At 49.1% G+C, this 21,383-nt stretch overlaps 2 protein-coding genes and 1 long non-coding RNA gene across 6 annotated transcripts; 1 reads left to right on the top strand and 2 right to left on the bottom strand.

The window, feature by feature from the left end:
* Positions 1–1,591: 1,591 nt before the first annotated feature.
* Positions 1,592–8,478, bottom strand: CNP (2'',3''-cyclic nucleotide 3'' phosphodiesterase). 3 transcript variants are annotated; one of them, XM_075036569.1, is made up of 4 exons: positions 8,352–8,478; positions 5,371–6,040; positions 4,664–4,806; positions 1,592–4,091 (listed from the first exon to the last, which is right to left on the bottom strand). In XM_075036569.1, the coding sequence occupies exons 1-4, from the start codon at positions 8,352–8,354 to the stop codon at positions 3,639–3,641; spliced, it is 1,269 nt and encodes a 422-aa protein (XP_074892670.1). In that variant the 5' UTR covers positions 8,355–8,478; the 3' UTR covers positions 1,592–3,638. The 3 variants fall into 3 exon arrangements, with proteins under 3 accessions (XP_074892670.1, XP_074892671.1, XP_074892672.1); XM_075036570.1 differs by having other exon boundaries at positions 5,371–6,035; positions 8,352–8,460; XM_075036571.1 differs by lacking the exon at positions 8,352–8,478 and adding an exon at positions 6,293–6,386.
* Positions 6,336–19,563, top strand: LOC142034795 (uncharacterized). Of its 2 annotated transcripts, XR_012651749.1 has the most exons (4): positions 6,336–7,632; positions 10,210–10,260; positions 17,352–17,484; positions 19,376–19,563. It is a non-coding gene; the product is annotated as an uncharacterized LOC142034795 (long non-coding RNA). The 2 variants fall into 2 exon arrangements; XR_012651748.1 differs by lacking the exon at positions 19,376–19,563 and having other exon boundaries at positions 17,352–18,020.
* On the bottom strand, positions 8,812–20,386 carry ODAD4 (outer dynein arm docking complex subunit 4). Its single transcript, XM_075036564.1, has 12 exons — positions 19,990–20,386; positions 19,307–19,438; positions 18,855–19,008; positions 16,841–16,902; positions 15,642–15,798; positions 14,405–14,629; positions 13,162–13,369; positions 11,529–11,615; positions 11,108–11,304; positions 10,811–10,911; positions 9,898–9,976; positions 8,812–9,053 (listed from the first exon to the last, which is right to left on the bottom strand). The coding sequence occupies exons 1-12, from the start codon at positions 20,101–20,103 to the stop codon at positions 8,845–8,847; spliced, it is 1,725 nt and encodes a 574-aa protein (XP_074892665.1). The 5' UTR covers positions 20,104–20,386; the 3' UTR covers positions 8,812–8,844.
* Positions 20,387–21,383: the final 997 nt, after the last annotated feature.

Genomic DNA, 21,383 nt, shown 5'->3' with positions numbered 1-21,383 from the left:
CATGCTACATAGGAAAGTACATGGTTTCGTTTGTGAACTTGGAAGTGTTGCTATAAAGCTGGATCCTTAGTGCTAAAGGCTTCTGACTGTTTTGTAAATACATTAATGCAAATTGAGAGAAAGGAGAAAGAAAAAAATGTTTAGGGACAACAGTATTATTATCCATGGAATATTGCAAGTCCCTCAGCTTTCTGTATCTGAAGGGGATACAGAATGAAAGCTGCTCTGCTGTTGTTTCATTTCCAATATGGAAACTGGCTCAGCCCCTGTGCCCACCTGTGAGTGCTGGTCTCGAGCCTGCCATGCGCTGGAGGGCTGTGCTCAACCGAATCGCTCTTCAACCAATTGAATGACCAAAGCGTTTGGACCACACAGTGGTTTGCTCTTCTTTCAAAATTTCTTCCTCAGTTTCAGTAATAACTAAAGATATTCATTTATCTTCAAGTGGATGATTTTCATCCCGTTTAAATTTGTGCCTTGTACCCTCCCCTCCCCTTTCTTAGGGAGAAAGGACAGCTCGTGTGTTGCACCTACCCGAGTTTCTCCGAGCAGTGCTGAGGTCTGTCTCGGGCTGTTGCAGGAGTGCTGTAACTAAGGCTGAAAGGTGACAGGCTGGATCGCAGCAGTTCTGTGACCCTCCATTCTCCTGGAGGCTGCTCACATGCAGCAGTACTGTATTCTGGAGATGTTCCTGTTGTCCTTGCTTACCAGGGCAGCAGGACCTGGGCTTGGCTTTGAAAGACGATGTATAATGCTTTGGCCTTCCTCGACGTACCCTGGCTTTCCCCACTCCTGCAGAGTCAGGGACAGGATTATCCCCTCTTCTTTGAGTAGTGCTAGGCAAGTTTCTCTAGCATAGATCCGACCTCTGAAGGAAAGCTCTAGTATGAAATGTGAGCTCTGAAATGTTGTAACCTAGACAATGCCAAGGTGAGGCATCTTCTGCAACGTGGTGTTACTGAGCTAGAGCTTCGGCATGATCGGGTGGCTCAGGAAGGCAGGAGTCTGTTGGGAGAGCTGGGATGCTGCCTCTGGCTGGGTGTGCAGCTTGGCTGCAGTTCTGGCATAGCCAATCTGACCTCAATTACCCCATCTTCCTCCCTTGCTTTCACTTAATAGCTCGTGCTTCAAAAGAGAAAATTGTGTGAAACAATGTTGGAGGGGTTGAGTGCGAAACAGCAAACCGCGCACCTTCATTGCATGCGTACCTGCTTTGTTGTAATGACATTAAGGAGTAGTCAAGACAAAACCAGATGCTGATGTGAAGCCAACTTAGAGAGGACGCTAGACCCTGTGCTGCAGTATTTATCTGAATCGAAATTCTGAATGTTTACCTCAGTGTAAATATCTTAACCTTTCCAGTGGGAGGAAAGGAGTATTGCATGGAGCAATCACTATCCCCAGCGCTTTGCCAAACACATCATCCTCTCTAAGACAGGCTTCACATCGGTATGAACACTGTCCCTCTTTGGACCCTTACCTTTCTAGGATGTGAATGGTAAAAATGTGAATATTTGTTGTTTACTTCATTAGGCATAATTCATAATGATGTGTTTATATGAAGAATATCACAGACTGAAGCAAAACCATATGCAATTGGTTTACTTTATTATAAACTGTATATGATGTACAAACTAATAAAAACTTAAATGACGACAGTCTCACTGTTGTTCTTGAACAGGCAAATAAACAAGATATTCCAGCTGTGCATTTCAGTGCTGGATGTGATCTGGAGCATTGGGTTGTTGCCAGGGCACTGGAGGGAGAAGGGGTCAGCGTGCTCCTGTGCTCCCACAGGAGCTGTCCTGGGCAGGCGCTGGTAAATAAGTTTCTGAAGTTTTGATGGAACAAACTGGCCGGAGATTTCTGTTAGGAAAGGTCTGCGCTGAATATCGGGCACTTGCCCCTCTGCCAGTGCAGAAGCTAGCAAGGGTTTTTCTGTTGAAGGTAAGGGAGGATTATGGGTGCTATGGGTGTGTGTATATATAAAACTTTTTTTATGTTATAATAAGAATTTATCATCATCCATCTTTTTGAAACAGCAGGAACTATTTGGCCTTATTGGTAAACTTGCAGAGTGTTTACCAGATTAGCCCCAAAGCACTCCTTGCTTTTGTTTTAAACATTCAGAGGAGAAATGCTTCTTGCACAGGCAGCGTTGGGTTTCCCAAGCAATGGTTTCAATGCGCACCCAGCTGCAGGTAAGCTGTGCCCACGCAACAGCTCCTTTACCAATATGAGCCCAGCACATGCTTGTCAAACACAGTAAGTATTTACATATATTAATAAGGGATTAATTTCACTATGCAGTTCACCACACACTGAGCTGTAGCATGAGTTTAAACTGTTGTCCTGACCTGAATCCATTAGTTGAGCTTTGTGTTACAGTAAAGTAGTGACCACAGATCCACTGACCAACTGGCAGATGGTCTGGCTAAGAGCAAAACCATAAGTTTCAATAAAACAGACTTAACAGAAGTGCTTGATCATTAACTTTTTTTCCAGCCAATGGTTTAGGTTTGAGCAGACTTAAGTTACACAGTTATGATACCTCCACTTACTTCCTAAATTACAATGTTACTGCCATCCTAACTTTTAACATTCAAGTGCATTAGAGAAAAGTAGTAAAATCTTGCATGAAGTACAGGTCTATACTTCAGACATGATTTTAATTTCTATAAAATAAGATGGAAGAGACATTAGTTCATCTCTTCCACCCCCTGCCAAGGCAGGATTGCTCCCTACAGGACATGGACACTGGACAGTGCTTGGTCCAGCCCAGTCTGACATGTGAAGTGAAATGGCTGGAGCCATGCTACAGGAACTGAATGCCTCTCCTGGTATTTCACTTGTTTCCCTTTAAGTCCATGATAGCTGTCTTTCAAGACATCATCTGGCAACGGGCTTTCCTTCTGTCTGCTCACCAGCATGTCTCTTCCCTGCAATGAAGGAAGCGTTCACAAGCAAACAGCAAACATGAACTGGGGTAGAGCACGGCTGGCTGCAGGACTGACCTCTGATCAAGGCTGTTAAATACCCTGCTGCCCTCTGCAAGTTCTTTTCTTGGGGACTAAACTATTAGTAACTGCCACACTTGACAGAAGTGATCCACAACTGGGTCTTGCTGTTTTTTACCCAGTAGTTCAGCTACTAGAGTGACTGATGTCAGTCCCTCGGGTGTGGGAGAGGGCGAGAGACATTACACAGTTCATTTGGCTTCAGACCAGTTATGTACAGGCTTTGGTCTGCCACTGCTTATAGTACTGGCATGTACAGATCTAACGATTGTGATTCATAGGGAAGTTATAAAAGACCATAGTTGATCTTCCTCTGAGGAAGAAAACAAGCAGAACACCACAGCTAATTCTCTCCAGAACCCTTCCATTAAAATACATTCGGTAGCACCTCAGTTATGGACATCAGTTATGTGACAGTTTTCCTTTGTCAGTCAAGAGTTGCTTGTTTTCTTCCTTGCTCTGAGGCCAATAAACTCTCTCCCCAGAAGGGCTTCACACTGGGGCTGGCAAAAGGGCTTGCTTTAGTAAAGGTAGAATTATTTCTCTTTACACTTTTAAAGGTTACAGGAGTTACTTGCCTTTTAAAAACAAACAAACAAGCAAGCTACCCTGCCCATGCTCCTAGATGATGGTGCAGGAACTAAAAGCAGAGCCCCGTTTGTTGGTGCTCTGTGTTGGCACAAGTTTTCCTTTTCCATAGTAACCTGAGAATATTGCCTTCACATCGATCTTTTTAGAAAGGATGAGCATCCACATACCGTTATCAAAATACAGCAGTTTCCCTCCTCCAATTTCCCCCACTTCATCCCCTTTGTTCCCTGCCTTTTCCAGTTTCACAAACTCCAGCAGATCAAGCCCAGTCTGGACTGCTTCGACACCGTTGGCACAGCCAAGGGTGATGTGAGCCCGGCTGCCTTTTGGGAGGTTGTCGGTGGGCAGGATCTTATCAGCATCTCCAGGCCACAGCAGCAGTTGCTGTTCACTCAGCTCTACGCGAGCGCCAACAGTTTTTGTTGTGATGAACAGAGCGGAGATGGACAAGGTGAAGCCTTTGCCATAGGAAGCCTTCACAGCCTGGGAGAAGAGGGAGACAAGTCCAGAACACAGTTTTACCTGACTGCAGACAGGTGGGATGTACAGCAGCGTGGTTGGTTTTATTGTCCACAAGCTCAGGGTCTTGGCTGATCACATTAGCTCTTGCTTTGACATATTTGAGATACTGTGTGCAACTAGAAGGTCATGGGCTGAAGTTCCTGCTCAGTGAATTTGGAGCTGGTTACATCTTTTTCCTTCACAAATTCCAATATTTAACTTGGGCTTATCTGTTTTGAAATAATTTAGCTAGAAGTGTAAATACCTTAATTCATCATCATTCAAAGCGAGCTTTGGAGATGATGCTGGAAGTCAGGGCTGGGGGTGGGCAGGGCAGGAGTATTTTATTCAGAAACTAACAGGCAACAGTCACCATTTCTCCCACAGTTATGACCTTTCTATTGCATAAGTTGCATGGATATACTTGCTGTCCCTACAATTACCCTCTCAGCTCCCACTGCATCCCCAGCCCACCCAAAAGGCTCGCGGATCCCCTTCTGGGAAAGGAGAGGGAGACTGGAATCCTGGGGAGGAGTCAGAGCCCTGGTACTTACTTCTTGCTGTGCGTATTCCTCGGCTCCAGCTGCTTTTCCAAACTCGGTGTATTTTGTGGTGCAGTGTAAGACCCCAGGCGGCCTCTTCACAAAGTAGCTGGTGAGATCTATTTTTATTTTGGGATCTTCAATAGCATAAGCAACTGCAAATACAGGTAAGCAATATTACTATCGAAAAATGGTGAGCCTAAGTCCTGTCTCAGCTTGCTTCACTAACCTGTTCTTCATGTTTCAACTTTCTTACTGCTGAAAAGGCCTAGATGGGTAAATAAAACTCCCCCTTCCACCTAGGCTAACAGTGGATGCAGCTAGAAAACAGAAGCTTCTGCACATCATCATGGCTCATCTTAACCTTGATGTTGTACAAATCCCTCAAGGGACAAGGTTGTTCAGTCTTTCCCTTTTCTCTTTGACTCATCGCAGCAAGCAGGGGATGCCCAGCCATGTGTAATGCTGCTGCCATCCGAACCCAGCTCCCTACAGTGTCAGAGCTAAATAGACTTCTTTGGAAAAAATGTTTAATTTCTTTTTACTTACAACAACAACTTTGTCAACTATGGGAAACTGATTAGTAGCTTTAAACAGTTTTTCTTGTTGCTAACTTTAACTAGAAATTTACTTTAGAAGCTGACCAAACTTGTTCTATTTGCTGAATATTAACATTTCATCAACAGAGTAAGAACTTGGTAAGATACTTCTATACATACAGTATTTACTCTCCTTTTTGAAGGCTTTGAGACTCCCAAGCTCATCTAAGAAGGCCTGGCCAGCCTTTCTCAGGATCTCTGAACTTCTTTTGCTCAAAAACCACCCAAAATACATGGGTAGGAATTCCTTCTCCAAGCTTGGCTTCATCTTCTTCAGCTCTTCCACTGACAGTTTCCATTGATTTTTTTCCTTCAGCTGCAAGCAATCCATTCGCCACTGGGTTTTGGGCTCAGCAAAGATGACTTTGTACCGGTATTTGTCAGCAATATCAAAGAGTTGGTCCAGTCGTTCCCTCTCATGGTGAGTGTCATCCAAAACGATAACGCTGATATCTCGTTTGCAATAGTCAACTAGATCCTCATCCACCTTTGAATACTCTTCAGGAATGGCGCTTCTAATTAAAGGTGTAATTTTATAGTTATCGACAGAGATGACCTTGCAGGCATCTTTATACCTATCTTGAATAGCCTGGGCAAGAGTGGACTTCCCACTGCCAGGCAGCCCTCTTAAAATAAAAAAGGTTTTAGATTCTTTGACTGTAGAGATGGTATCTTCATCGTCAAGGAAGGGGAACTGCAAGCTTTCGGGTCTTTCTTTCGCTGATTGAGTAGACATTTTTCTAAATATTTTAGGCAGGAATGTGTGACTCTTCTTTGAGAAGCCTCTGTTCTGAAATGCAAGAAGAGAGGATTTGGCAGGCTAGCAACCCCAAGAGACCGCGCACTCCCGCTGCACAAGCATGCGCTGTTGAGAACCTTTGCTGGGGGAAGGGCGACGCAGAGAACATCTTTACCCCCACGTCCCCCACCCTCAGCTGCCCTGCTCACCTTAAACCACCTCTCAGAGCTACCCCGGCTGCTCCCGCAGCAGGGACCCGTGCCCTGTCCCACCACCCGCCGGCACCAGCACGGTCCGTCTGACCTGAGGAGCTGAAGGTGCAGCTCCGCTCCCTGCTCCGGCCTCGGCAGCTTCTGTCCTGCCTGGCCAGGAAGGGGAAGTTTTACTGTCACGTGGCAGCAGCTGCAGTTTCAGAGGCACCACGAGCTGCCACAAAGCCACAGCCCACGGAAGAGTGCTTCAAGTGTCAAATTTATTTCTGAAAAATAAACACCTGTGGCTACTAGATAAAGAGGGTGCAGTGTGCTGTGGGGAACTCCACCTGAAAACAGGAAACAAAAGTCGCAGCTGGTTGTGACAGCTGCTGCAATCTCATCGCTTCATCTGAATAAAAAAGGCTGCATGGGGATTTAAGTCTGTTTAGGGACCCTCTGTCCCCATAGGAAAGGCTGTTTCTGAGTGAAGTCTGTGAGGATGCCATCTCTCGTGTTAAGAACTGCCCTTTCTTTACGCTATGCTGAACATCAGCACCCCGAATGCCTCGGAGGAGGGAATTTGGGCTCCTCTTGTGATGAAGAGCAATTGAAATTGCTTCCGGTAAAGACAAATCCCTTCCCAGCAGCTGCTGAGCTGAACAAGAAAGCGAAACCAGCCCTCTGAGCACCAAAAGAAATGCTCGTACTTGGCAGCAGCCAGCAAGCCAGGAAAAGCGCCGCTGGGGAGCTGGCGCTGGCTCTCCCTCCCCTCCTGCCAGCAGCTCTGGTAACTGGAATCCCAGATTAATTCCCAGCAGGGCCTGGGAAAACACGGGACTGGAAGGAAAGGAGGGATTTCTCCAACTGTGTGAGTTTTCAATTGCATCAATAGGGCAGCCACTGGTTTTCGGGTCAGTATGTGAACTCTTCACCTTCCTTCCCCAGCTGCCTCCTCACCCAGCCCAGCCCTCCAGCCGAACACTGTGCCAGCAGCCACGGAGCGATGCTGAAGGAGTAAGTTTTGCCTTTGATGCAAAAATGGAGGGGTTTTACAAACAACACAAACGCTCTGCCCGTGGCAGAAAAATACAGCTTTCCTGTTTGCAGGGTGAAGACATTGTTTAAAAAACAACCGTTCAATCGACTAACTTTTCTGTCCCTTATTCCAGAACGTGGAGGTGGGTTTTGGTTCCAAAGCGCCCCGGGACCAGGGCCCCACTGCTTCAATGGACGCGTTGGGCAGGGAGCGCTGCCTGCCCTGGGCTCAGCTACCGCGCAGCAGGCCGGGACGGCTCCCGAGACCCAAACAGGAGCGAACGGGCTTCTGAGAAGAGCGAGGACCACGCGGTTCTCCTGGGACCCCCGCGTTGCCTTCCCCATGGATTCGAGGCTCCCAGGTCATCATCGCACAAGAGGAAGCGGACGGTGCGAGCCGTTCCTCCGGGCAGGGTAGGTGTCCCGTTATCCGGGGGGAACGCTCGGCCCGAGCGGGAACGGGCAGCGGCTGCGGCCAAGCCTGGCCTCGCTGCTCCGGCGGCCGCGGGCTGCGGCCGGGCCGGTCCAGCTGTTTGGCCGAAGGCAGCTGCCGGTGACGGCGGTAACTGAGGCCGCTTTTCAAACGCGCAAACAAAAGAACAATAATAGAAAACACTCTCCGGCCCCATTGTTTAGCGGCCAGCTCGGAGGATAATAGTCGCCTTCAGGGGCCGGCCCGGCCGGACAATGGCCCCTCAGAGACCCGCCTCGGCGGGCGCTGGGCTCCCCGGGCGGACAATCCCCCATTGAGCCCGCGCCCCCGGCCCGTTCCCCCCCCGCCGTCCCCCACAAAGCTCCCGCTTGTCTCCGCGCCCCGGGCTCCCCGCGGGACCGCGGCTCGGGGGAACGATCGCTCCAGGCGGCGGCGAAGGGGGCTGCTGCCCCCAGGGCGGCCCGGGACCCCCCCCCCGACCCCCCGGGACGAAGCCGCTGCGCGCCCGGGGGGGACCCCGGGGACCGTTCCCGGCTGCACCCTGCGACCACCGCCGCCCCCCGGAGCCGGGCACCCCCCGGGGCTCAGCGCCCACGGGTCGGCGACGCCGCCGGCGCTCCCTCCCCGCCCCGGTAAACGAAACCCGCGCCCCGGTGGGGGTGTGGGGGGGCGGCTGCCCTAACACCCCCTCCCCACTTACCATGGTGAGGGCAGCGGCTCCGGGGCGGCCGCCGGTGCGGAGCGGCGCGGCGGGGAAGCGGCTCTGGGGCGGGCACGGCCGCGGCCCCTTTCATAGCACCGGGCACCCCCCAGCCCCCCCTCCCTTCTCCCGCCTTCGGCCGCGCAGGCGCTGGGGGCCGGACCGGGCCCTCCCCCGGGAGGGGCGGGGGGTGTCCGTGTCCGTGTCCGTGTCCGTGTGTCGTGTCTCCCCGCCCCGGGCTGGGGGCTGCCGCCGTGCTCAGGACCGTTCTCCGCCGCCGGGACAGGGCAGAGGCGGGGTGTCTGGGGCGGGGGGGGGACACACACGCTTGTCCGCGCTCCCGCCCCACGCGTGGCCGCGGAGCGGTGGGGAGGGCAGGGGGCGGCGCGGACCGGCAGGTGCGGGAGACGAGAGCTGCGGGACCCGAGCTCCTGTTGGCAAACCCGCGGCCGCAGCTCGTCAGCCCCTACTCCTTCTTCTGCCTCGCTCCTCTTCACTCTTCCCCTTTGCTCTCGGCGTCCTCCTCGCCTCCTTCCTCTCCCCCCTCTTGAGGCGGTCCCCGGTGGTCTTCGCGGGTCCCGGCTGCTGCCGCCGCTTTTTGCTTTTCGCCTCCCCGATGCTCTGTGCTTCGCTCGCTTTCCTCTCCCTCTGTGTCCTTCTCGAGGTTGTCGTCGTCCGTGCTCCCAGCGCTGAAACTGCCCTCTGGGGAGAAAAAACGCAATTTTGCACCACGTTCCGGCACCGCGAAAGCAGGAGGGCACAAGGCCGGAGAGACCCCCGGCCCCCGCCGCCGCCCTCGGGACGTTCTCCCTCCCTCCTCCCTCCTCCGCCTCACCGGCCCCGGTTGCTGACGGCGGGGAGCGGGCACCGGGAGCCGGGCGGACGCGGGCTCGTCACCCCGGGCCGGGACCGGCCGCGGACCCCGGGGCGGAGGGCGGGCTGGGGAGGTGCCGCCATCTGCTGCCCGGGCCCGGCATCGCTGCGGGACGGGGAGCGCGGCGGTGGGGATGGCGAGAGGAACTTCGGCCCGGGTGTCCGTGCCGTGCTCGCAAGGAAATCGATACTACGGGAATTCGAAGATGCGGCTGATGTTTTCGAAGGCCTCAGCGCTGCGGGTCGCATTCTGGCACGGTCACGTTTTGCTGCCGAACACGTTCCGGGCCACCGTTTCTGCATTCTGGGCTCTGGAGCTGCTCTCGGTGTTCTTAAAAGCGGTTTCTTAAATGGGTGGCACCGAAGAGTGAAGCCAGGCTCCGTCACTGTTCTCGAGGCTTCGTTGACATCGCTTACTTTGGTTTACACCACCTCAAGATTCAACCTTCGCTACCAAAAAACTGAGGCCGCTAATTTTAACTATGCTATGGCTTCACGTATAAATGAATTCCTGCTACTATGTGCTAGTAAAGAGGATGCAATATGGGCCAGAATTTCGGGTGCTTGCTACCAGGGAATGGGGTGCTTTGTTCCCATGCCTCAGTCTGTGCTCAAGAAAAGGAAAGTGGACGATTTTGATATTTATGGGGTGCAGAGGTCTAAAGACAACTACCTTTAAAAGAGTAAGCTGTCGTTTCTTCTCTTCTTCCATGCAGCTCTTCAATGAAGCTTTTGCTCACATCATCTAAGGCCTGAAAGTGATACGGCTCATTAATAAAAGCTCTAGAAATGCAGTTACATACTTAAGTTTTTCCTGCTTTCTTATGATCTCTGCTGTCATTACCACATCCTTTCTTACCATAAAACTCTCTGCAACAATATTCTTCATTTCTCTCTGCAGTGATTCCTACCTGTTAGTATCCCTTATCAAATATCTCCTCACCTGAAGATTCCATCTCTCACGCTATCGTTTTTCTTCTGGCAGGAGAACGGGCTCTGCCTGAGCTCTGGACACCCGTCAGGGATAACCAAATAGGTAAGTGTCTGTGCTGTAACTTGCCTGGCAAGGCGTGCGCAATCAGATCACCCACAACCCACTGTCGGGTCAAGGAAGGCTGGCTACCAGAACATGCAGACTGCTTTACTATGGGTCATTGGCCATGCCCAGAAGTTCTTCCGTGGTTTGATGCAAAGTGGTTTCTCTGGGACATTTTGGAGAGGCCAGAAAAGGGTGAGCTGTGATCAGCAGCTGATAGCAACTGAGCACAGGGAAGGCACCGTTGTATTCTGCGTGTGAAATGTGTGCCCCAGGGAGGTCAAAGGAAAACTTTCCTCTGACCTGAGCAGGGCTGGGGCTTCATCCTTTTATGTGTTGGACTGGTTCATAAACTGGGGTTAAGTTTTCTGAGCCAGGAGGTTTCATAACTTTTAATACATAAACTGATTCAGAGGCTGCATTTTCCCCCTCAACATGCCAGCTGTGCAGTGATGTTTTCTCAGTTCACAGGACACTAGACAATAGTTACAGCTAACTTACTAATGCTGCCCCAAGCTTCTCTCCTCTTTGCAACAGCCCACTTACTTACACTAATGATGGCCTTTTGAGCATCTTCATTGTGAATAAGCTTTGCCTTCTCAAGTGCTTTTTCAAAGTTCAAAATTGCAGACCAGTAATCCTTTAATTTTACTGTAATAGACAAATGAAAACATCTATTTTAACCCAAGATCAAGAGAACAACAGCAGCTAGGCAAGCAAGTCTCTGATGAGAGGTCTTGATGTGAACAGTTACTTTGGGTGTTAAATCACAGAGATGTTTTCACTAAGATGCTGAACAGACAGGCTGTCTCTATCCTTAAAGCAAAGTATGTATTAATGCCTTTACCTTGTGCTTGTGCCACTAGTACAGTAGCATGGAGTTGCCACTCAACATCTCCTTCTTCATCTGCTGACTGCAGGGACTTCTGTCCATAATTTTGGGCTGCTTCAGCTTTATCCAGCTCGAGGTAACATTGGCCAATTTCATGGAACAGCCAGGTCTTTTCCAGGCTGGATTTTGCCATTGGAATCTTCTCCTCCCAACTTCAAGCAGAGAGTAAGACAGACAGACAGACATTTACCAAATCTCACTAGGTACAGTTACAATTTCAACCACCGATTCTATTAAAAAAAGGGTTCCTGGTATTGTTGGTATAAAAAATTTCACAGGCCCCCTTGCTAGCAGTACGAATAAGCAAACTGAAAAGACATAATCTATTTAATTCAAAATACAGCCTTACGCTTTTTCTGTTACTAATTTTACATACGTGTCAATAGCTTGCTGGAATTTGCCGATTCTGGCATAAACTCTGCCAATGTTATCAAGGGCTCTGGATACAGCATCTGGCAGATCACTGCATTGAAAAGAAAAAGAAATCGTAGTAGCTGACATAGTCTTGTTCCTGATACAGTCTGTGCTTTGTTCAGCCTTACTTGTTTTCTTTGGTGCTCAACATGACTTCAGGCTAAGTGTTGAGAAGTAGTGGTAAAGGACCAATGTCATACTGAAAGTCATAAAATCAAGGTAGACTTTTTATTTTACCTACAGCTGTTGCAACTGACACCCCATAAGACACAGAGGAAAATGCTTTAGTTTTGTCTTGGGTTGTTTTTTGGGGGGGGGGGGGGGGGGGAGGAGGTGAGGTGCAAATCTAGCAGTTCTTGTGAAAGTCTTTCCACTTTTATTTGCCTCAACTTCGCTTTGTTGCCTTGTGGGTCCCACAGAAGTCCCTACCAGCTCCTGGGTCCCTAACACTGATAGATGATTTCTGTCCAAGAGAAAAGGGAAGACCCCAAAACGTGTCTGCAATGTGTCTACAGACTCCTGGCAACATGTCCTGCTCCCTGTGCTCTGATGAGCTTTTGCCCCATGCTAGAGGCAGCTCCTTCTACAATAACGTTGCCTGTGGACTTTATTTTTTTTCCTTAATTAGTCCCCATTCCATCTTTGGAAGTGGCCTGCTTTGACTACCCTTACCTTACAAATGAAAAAGCTGATGAAAGGAGAGGATAAATGCCTTGCTGGGGGCGATGCTAGTCATTAACAAGGTCTCCTCTTCACCCTGCTGAACTCCAGCCACCAGAGGGCAAGGCCCCCCCCCAGTCATCCCTGTGTTTCCGTCCTTTAAATGTAACTTTACAAGTTTTTAAAAGTACTAAAATTGTGTATCTCATTCCTGCACCTCTACTGCTAATTGTTAACTTTATTTGGCATAACTGGGGAGTGGAGATCACCAGGAGACAGGCAGAAATTTCTTAAACCAATATTAATTTTTAAAAAGTGATTTGTGAAAATGATAAAGTCAGTCAGTTACATGTTAAAAGCCCTATGCTGTATTGGCAAAAATAAAACCAAAATCACTTCAATTCAAGCAACTATTCAGTGTTCTCTCCTGTGCTTTGCAAAACTCTTGCTAAGTCTTAAGACTACATTTTGCTCCATTCTGTTTCAGCTGAAAGAGCTGCAGAATGTGTTCTGTATGGTCAGGTAACTGTACCTCTTATAAAAGTATTTCAAGCCTGCTATCATGGTTTGAATGCAAATGCTTTTAAGAGAAAATGTAGCAGAAAACCTGTGCAATTTAGAGCCTGACCTTCCTGAGAAAGAAGTGCATACTAGAGGCTAAAGTGCTGCGACTGGGACTTGTGTTCTCTTTTGCTTTGCTTCAGCAGAGATTTAGATGTGCCACGTGGTCTAGGTCATAAAAAATCTGCTTCAGGCTCCTTATTTTTGAAATAGTGAAGGTAAGAACTCACTAGAGACTGTGATACTTGGGCAGAGTCTGAACATGTTGCCCTGTTAAATCTCCAGGTGAGAATTACAATATTACCTGATGCTAAAACACCTTAACAGAGTTACTTTCCTCTTTTCCCCATCCATCTGAACTTCTCAGCACTTACTTCTGCCTGGCAACTTCCAGATCCATTTTATGGCTTTGCAGAGCTGCCTCCATCTGGCCCATCTCTAACTGAGCATTCCCAATGCAGCTGTGGAGGTTTCCAATCAGTTCATTCTTGTTGGGAACTTCATCATCTGACCACCCTTGTATTGTTTTTAGCACACGCTCAGCTTTCTTGCAGCTTTCTTCAGGGCAGTCGCCAGTCAGCACTGGAGACAAAGAAGAAAGTTTAATGCTAGGGTGTGTGGAGACCGTGATATTGGGGAAGTAAGACAAAGTGCAGTTGTGTAAGCCTCAGACAAAGCTTGGGAAAGGTTAGAGCTCCTCACTCTTCATGCATGTCCTACACTCCTCCCTCCAGTCTCCAAGAAATCTGCCCCTAGGAGATGGTACTTCTGACCCTCCACCTGGCACCACTGGAAATCCCTTTCATCACAGCAAGTAAGGGGAAATGACTCTGGTAACACCTCACACTTGCTGAAGAAACATAAAGGAGAATGATGCTTGTCATCCGAAGGTTTTGAAAGCTCATAATTATTGCAGCAAGGCAGCCTGGTCTTGGAGATGAAGTTCTGGCTACAGTACTTAGGTTTTTATCTCCTAAATTAGCCCCTTGTGCCTTCCTGGTGAGCTCTGTTCATTGCGCCCAGCTGGGCTACAGTTAGATTAGCAGCAATTAGACTGCAGGATGTTTCTGACACTACCTTCACCCCGCTGTTGTAGCTTAAAAGAACTGAATTGCAGTAACAACTAAAGTCTTTTCCCTGCATTGTAAATACGTAGCACAGGAAGAGAGAAAGAGACCAGAAATGGCTGAGTTACTCCTTCCTTCCAGACCACTGTTTTTCAGCTGCTTCATCTCTCTACAAAGGTATTTTTGAACTACAGGAATTATTAAATCCAGTGGCCTGCATTCTCTCACTAAAACAACTTCTGATGACCAGACCAGAGGCATTTGCTAAGCATGCAGCCGTGGCCCACCTGGCTTTGATATCTAAGTGGTGTCCTGAAAACCAATCAGCAAGACCTCAAGTAAGGAAAAAGCTCAGAAAAAAGTGTTGAATTCTATATCTAAGAAAGTGTTGGGAAAGGTGAAGAATACAAAAGCAGATACTTCCCCAAAACTGCCTACTAGTGTTTGTTAATATTTGCACTGCTTCTGTTGTTCTGGTCTGTAATTACTACAGCAAATAATTACATGTGTCAGTCATAATTTTCTTACTGTTTCCAGCCAGGACACCTACACATATCAATGTCCTCCATACTCTTCACAACGTATCTGCCAGCCTCAGCTGGCTTTTGTTTCTTGTCCCGCATCCACCTTTGCTGCCTGAGCTTGCGCTCTCTCACACGGGCATAAATAGGCTTCTGCTGCTGCCAGAATTCACTGCGTGTGTCCAGATAGGAAATGCCACTCAAAACCAGGTCTGCTACTTTGATCCCCTGCTTTGTGCTGCTCTCCATCAAATCTGAAAATAAGATGGTAGAACCCAGGAGAGTATTAATATATATGACGGATGAAGCTGCAGTTCAGTGGGGGACTGCTTGTGAATGTTTTTCTGCTCTGATAGAGGCATAGGCCTAGAAATTAAAGTCTTCAGTGCTCCTCAGAACTGATGTGATTAGGGGGGAAGTTATGGAAAACTCCCTTGCTGTCACCCATTCTGTGTGTTTTAGCAAGCTAGAGCTGGTGTTCCCAGCCCCTGTAGTTGCTGCCTTCTCTGCTGACAAGAGCCAAGAAGGGGCCCAGTTATTGAGGGCCAGCTGTGATGAGCGAGCACCCATCCTCCTGCACAGAACAACTGTATGGGGCATTTGTACTGAAATGGCACTTTGAAAAGTGTTGTGGATTAGAACTGCAAGATGGAAATTGAGAGGGCTTTTATATGCCTGGAAACCAGATAGCCCCCATTATTAATGCTGGTAATACCATAAAACCTGCGAGTAGACTAAATTCTTAATTACTTCTCTACTACTGGATAAAGAGTTCCCTAGAAAAATTACTAAAGGGGAATCACCTTTCTGCCTAGTTCTAAAATAAGACACTTCTCTGAATCCTGCATCTTGATCTTAACAGCATTTATAACAAAACCACAAATGAGTTAGTCTTATGAGCAACGCTTTGCACTTAATGCAAATGTTAGTGGAATTTATCGTTATGACAAAAGTTAAGTAATTTGTAATTATACTGTTTCTGCTTTTGATTTCATCTGCACAGATTGCTTTGAGTTGATTTACTGTTTGTTATAAAAGGCTGCCATTTAATAAGGAAGGAAATATGCTCATAGTTATGAATATTAGATCTGGCTCCAAAAATACCTGTACTCTCCAGACACCTGCCTCTCTCACAATCACTGCAAGCACTGTGTGCTACGTGAGCTCTGACACAGATGAGGAAGAGTCGTCATAGGGATATAAAAGAAGAAGAAGAAAAAGAACCTGCTTAGAAGGAACATTTAGTTAAATACAATGGAGAAAGACCTTCATCCTTGAGCAACTTTTCTAGGTAGGCCTTGTCAGCATAAAGCTCTCCAAGAAGCTGTCGCTCTGTTTTTGGATTCCTCACAGGCTCCCGTTTCCTTGTGCATTTTTGGTCCTTAGTCAGTTTGACCTGGAGTTTCTGATTTGCTTTTTTGCTCTACAGCAAGAAAAGATAAAGGAGGTTGGGGGACATTAGTGGGAAACAGTACAATTAGCAGAATTCTGTTTACATTCCATATAAGCCAACTTTTTTTTTTTTAAATAAAAGCAAAAACTCAGTGTCTCACCAATTGCTTTGGTCATGAGCAACTGAAATTTTGCACCCGATTGTGCTCCCTCACTTCCAAGAACAGGAGGGGGCATTGTAGTATTAGTAGAGCGGGCAGCACAGAATTAGTTCTGCCCTGGTGACTTGTACTGGTCTGGAGGGCTGCCTGGTCAGTGCTGTGGGAGGACGTTAAGGCTGTGGAAAAGGCAGGTCTAGTTGTCCACAGTCAAAGAAACAGAGGCTGTAACAGTGAGGGCTTCTGAAACGTGCAGAGGGTATTTCTAAAGTTTCACATTCAAAATCCCAACAATCACAGTGCTAATCGTTAGGCCCCTTTGTACAAATTATTTTTACCACCGAGTAGCCATAATTCCAGCTGAAAGAAGCAATGAGCATTCACTGCACTGACTTCAAAGTGAAATGTGGCTTGGCATCTCGGTGGAACAAGGCACTACTTCAATGGACCACCCCAAAATTAAGCAATCGAGAAAGTGTCCATTATCAAAAATGTGAACCTTAAACATCAGGTAAAACCAAAGTAAACACTGTAGATAAATGTACCCTGGCTCCGACCTCTGTGCTGTTACTTATTAGCCTTTGATGGGTGATCAGCATCACCAGACAGAAACAGTCAGGCTAGCAGAGAAATTTCAAACTGGCCTTTGTTTCTCCTTGGTTGCTCTTCTCTGCCCTTCTGCCTTCTCCCTTAAATTTTGTGTAGCTTGAGCCAGAACTACATTAAAAGCAGGTGCATAAATACTCTTATAACGGATCAGTGTGCTTCCTATGCTCAGAAGGCACTTCACTAGACCAGCCATATCCACGCCCATGTTGCTGCAGAAACAATTAATCTTCTAATGCCTATTTCAGAAAGTATTAGCATTATAATAACTCTAGTTGGCTTCTAAAGCAAGAGCTCTTTAGACTGTACCTCTGCCTGCTTGCTTATAAAGCACAGATCCTCTTTATTCTCCAGTTTAACTGAGGATGGACCTGCAAATACAGAGAAGATACTTGTTAGTGTTCAAGAATAGCAGTGCAGAGGCTTTAGAAATTAAAATGACCATAAATGTGCCAAGCCTATAATATCCTGTTTGAAATAAAGCTTTCTGCTAGTTCCCTCATATAAAATATGTGGATGTTGGTATGTTTGGTAAGCAGGGAACACAGCTCATAGATGCAGCTCCTCTCGGGATTTTAATTACTATTTTCACATTGCACCAGGGGGCTCCCATCACAGTACAATTTTCCTACGGAGACATGCTACATCCTGCATGGAAAGAGAGGAAGAAAAAGGATGGCAGGTTCTTCTGAGGGATCACAGCTGAAGCTTAGAACAGAAGGAAAGCTCTAAGCACAGGGATCTCCAGCAATCCAGAGAACTGACATTAGGGCAAAACTCCCATTTCATTTTCACTCTGACATCCAGTTCTGCTATTCAGATTGCACGCTGGCAGTGGAGGTAAGAGTAAAAAACAGCTCCTTGTTTTGGCCTGGTCAGAAGGAAGGAAAGAGCTTCACATGCTGTTGTAGAAGGATTTCCTTCAGCAAGGCAACTGCGCCAAGATGAGCAATGTGAGTACACGCGCATCACGGAAGGTGGGTGTTTCTGAATCTGCCAAGCAAAGCAGATTCAGTAAAGCAGTTTTGGGGATGTGCCCTGTTGATGTTAATGTGTGTGCAATTCCCAACTATTTAAACATCTAGATCAAATGCTAACATGTTTCCTTCCTGCTTTTCTCCTGCATCTAGGAGCTATCGCTCGATTAAAAATCTTCTTGGTTTTTAATCTGTTCATTTGCCTACAGCCCAGGTGCTTGAAGGCATTTAAACCTCTTAGCTCAGTATATCGAGCACAGCAAGCATTTCAACTGAGAGTTGCAAAGATATCTAGGCATTTGTATGAAGCTAAGAAAGCAGCAGTAACGGAGGAAAGCAAGCCAGATCTGGAAACTTTCCCTGTTTTTTTTAAATAAATACCACATATGAAGGAGCTTCAGGCTTTTATGGAGCTGGGACATGAAGTTCATCTGTGACACTTTGAAACCGATTTCAGGGAGAGTAAGGCACTTAACTATCTCAACATCAGGGCCTATGTGTACGGGTGTGCTGCAGGGTGTGTCCTGGCTCTGTGAAGGGACAGGCTGTTGGGGATCCACCTGAGCAGTCTCTGACTAGCCAGGCGGGTTTTACAGCAGCCTTGCCAGCTACGCACAGGCTGCTCTGTGCACGTGTCTAAGGTGGCAGCCCCAGCTGAGGCGTGTGTGCCTGAGAGTGAGTGCACGTCCTGTCCGTGCTTGTTGGCGTATGAGAGCGTTGCTAAGAGAAAAACTAAGGGAAAAGGGACAAGTTTTCAGTTTGCTTTGAACATCACTAGGTCCTTGGCCTTCCCTGCATCCTGCAGGACTCCATTCTATGATCTAAGCCAGAAATTATGAAAGCAGTGCTCCATTGCAACAGTCAGCAGTTTCACTGGTCTTATGCAATGTAAATTGGAGGAAAGTCAGGATCTCAGGGAGGCCGGTCTCGGGTAGCAAGGCAAATTTCATTACAAACTTTGAATATTAGGATAAAGATCTCAAAATGTATTCTGTAATCAGTAGGGCTGTAAGTAGATGAGCTGCTTTGTTCTCTATTACCTAAAACATTTTCATGGTGACTTTGGAAATTTAAGTTAGTGTCATAATTTACTTACATAACTGAAGTTATTAGACACTGTATATGAATAGGTATTCAGCCAAAACAAGAAGAAAAAAAGAACAGGGCTGTGCTCTTTTTGGTGCTTCATGGTTTCACCTAAGAGTGGCCACTGAGTGCATGAATCCAGAAGCAGAGAGACTGTTGTTGCAGGGTCCTTGGGTCACTTGCTGAGCTACTATGCTATCAGCTGTCCACCGAACAGCTTCTGGCTGTGCTTGTAGGGGCCATAAAACGAAACATCTTACTTCCAATGCAGTTGACAATTGCCTCCTGGGATTTCTCGATACCCAGCCTGAACTTCTGTAGTTCTGGACGTAGTCGGTAGCCTCGATGATAAAACACTAACGCAAATTCAAAATCACCCATGGTATATAATATCTCAGCTTTTTGGTAAAGTCCCTAAAATTATATTGGGGAGAAAAAAAAAGAGAAAAAAAAGTTTGAGAGGCCTCAATTAATTCCCTGCTAGGCAGAAATGAGAGCCCTACGCTATGGCTATCTGCATACAATAAAATCTGATCCTGAAACTCCTCAGTTGCTGACTAAGGACCTCCACCTCTCTGGAAGCAATAAAAATGTCAAGGGTGTGTTTAGTTAGCTCTTTCTACACAATACTGTCTCCCAGACCCTTCAGAATTTCACAGATAGAAGACCGGTCCTTGGCCACCCCAGACTGTTACCAGTTCGTGCTGTTTACCTTGGAGAATGTTTTGTCATTTTGGAGAGAAGCTTCAGCATCTTTTAGGGAATTTTCTGTGTCTCCAAGTTTCAGGTAACATTTCGAGCGGGCGACTAGACAGTCCTTGTCTCCTGCTCTCAGCTTCAGCGCCTGGAACGCAGCAGACACGGGTAGGCCATCAGTGCCGGCTCAACAGCACAAACACATAGAAGCACGGATATTTGATGCAACCTGCTCTGCCCCAGCACAGCTCTTGATGACGGACGAGGATAAAAACCCACCGCTTTCACTGAAAAAAGTATTCTCTTGCTGTTCGCCCATTCCCTCTGCTGCAGCTACCCCGCCTTTCCATGCCGGAGGTGCTGCAGACCCTCTCCCAGCGCTCCCCCACTCCAGATGGGAGCTGCACCCCCTCAGCCCCCCCCCCGCCGTGTGTCACCCCCCTCACGCTGTGACCTTCAGGCGCCCTTGGGGACAATTCCCCTCCCGCCCCCACCTCGGCGGGCCGCGTCTCCACCTCCCCCCGCCGTGGGTGCCCCCTTCCCCTACGTCCCCCTTCCCTCCGCCACCCGCCCCCACGCGAACCGAGTGCCACCGCCACGCGTGGGCCTTCGCGGCCGCCACCTCCGAGTGCCACCTCGGGGCCCCCCTCCTCGCACCCACACCCACCCCCGCCCCCGGCCGCGCCGCGGCACCCTCACGTTGTTGAAGCAGGCCAGGGCCTTGCCGTACTCGCCCCGCCGGCACAGCAGCGTCCCCTCGGTCATGAAGCTGGGGAAGGTGCCGGCCGGCACGGAGTCCGCCGCCGCCGCCATGGCCGGCCCGCCGCCGCCGTCGCCTAGCAACCGCTGCCGGGCAACCGCTCGACTTCCGGCGCGGCGCGAAGCCCCGCCCAGGCCGTGACGTCGCGGTGGCGCGCCCGGCGAGCTTTCCCGCGCCGCGGCGGCGGATCCCGCGCTGCCGCCGTACACCACCACCCCCCCCCAGCCCCCGTTAGACTCCCGAACCCGGCACCAGTGTCCCGGGAACGGCTTCCCCGGGCCGCCACGGCACGGGAGCTCGCTGCGTGGGGTGGGAGTCGGCCGTTCCTCCCGCCGTGGGGACCCGCGCGCCGGCCGGTACTGCCCAAAATAAACACACGCACGCACACACACACGCACACCCCACGCCGTGTTTCCGCAGCCCGGCGTCGGGGGGGCCCCGCCGTGCCCTTCACGGCGAGTCCGCACAAGCACGGCGGTACGGGGGTGGGCTGGTCAGAGGTGCGGTGTAAGTAGGGCACGCGTGGGTGGCCATAGAGAGGTGCGTGGGGAGGGAAGGAAATGCACGTTTTCCACCAAAACGGGTGCAGGCTCTGACCGAAGCCAGTTGGGGCTGCGCAACGGGTGTCTCACGCTTCACCTCTTCTGAGCCAACCTGTCTGACTGACAGAGGATCCGGCATCCGTGGGGGTTTTGTTCTTACACCCGTGTTTCCAAAGCCCTGCACTGGAGGCACAGCCAGAAAGAAAGGGGGTGTGGGAGCGCAGGTGCTTGCTAAAACTGCTTTGCAAAAGCAGTCGTGTGAATGCCTCGGTTACTGCCAAATGTCAGGCTGAACGGGTTCCTCTGCTCAGCCGGGTCACAAGCCGGTGCCTGCCTGTGGTGGGTTGACCCCGGCTGGACACCAGGTGCCCACCCAGCCGCTCTGTCACTGCCCCCCTCCGCTGGGCAGGGGAGAGAAAATAGAACAAAAGGCTCATGTGTTGAGATAAGGACAGGGAGATGATTCACCAGTTACCATCATGGGCAAAACAGACTCGACTTGGGGAAATCAGTTTAATTTGTTACCAATCAAATCAGGGTAGGATAAGGAGAAATCAAGCCAAATCTTAAAATCACCTTCCCCCCACCCCTCTCTCCTTCCCTGACTCAACTCCACTCCCGAATTCTCTACTTACCCCCCTCAGCAGCACAGGCGGACAGGGAATGGGGGTTTCAGTCAGTTCCTCACATGTTCTCTTTGCCGCTTCTTCCTCCTCAGGGGCAGGACTCCTCACTCTTCCCCTGCTCCAGCGTGGGGTCCCTCCCATGGGAGACAGTCCTCCACGAACTTC

The sequence above is a fragment of the Buteo buteo genome, chromosome 9 (genome assembly GCF_964188355.1).
Source record: "Buteo buteo chromosome 9, bButBut1.hap1.1, whole genome shotgun sequence".
Classification (NCBI taxonomy): domain Eukaryota; kingdom Metazoa; phylum Chordata; class Aves; order Accipitriformes; family Accipitridae; genus Buteo; species Buteo buteo.
This window is presented reverse-complemented; position numbering and strand designations above follow the sequence as displayed.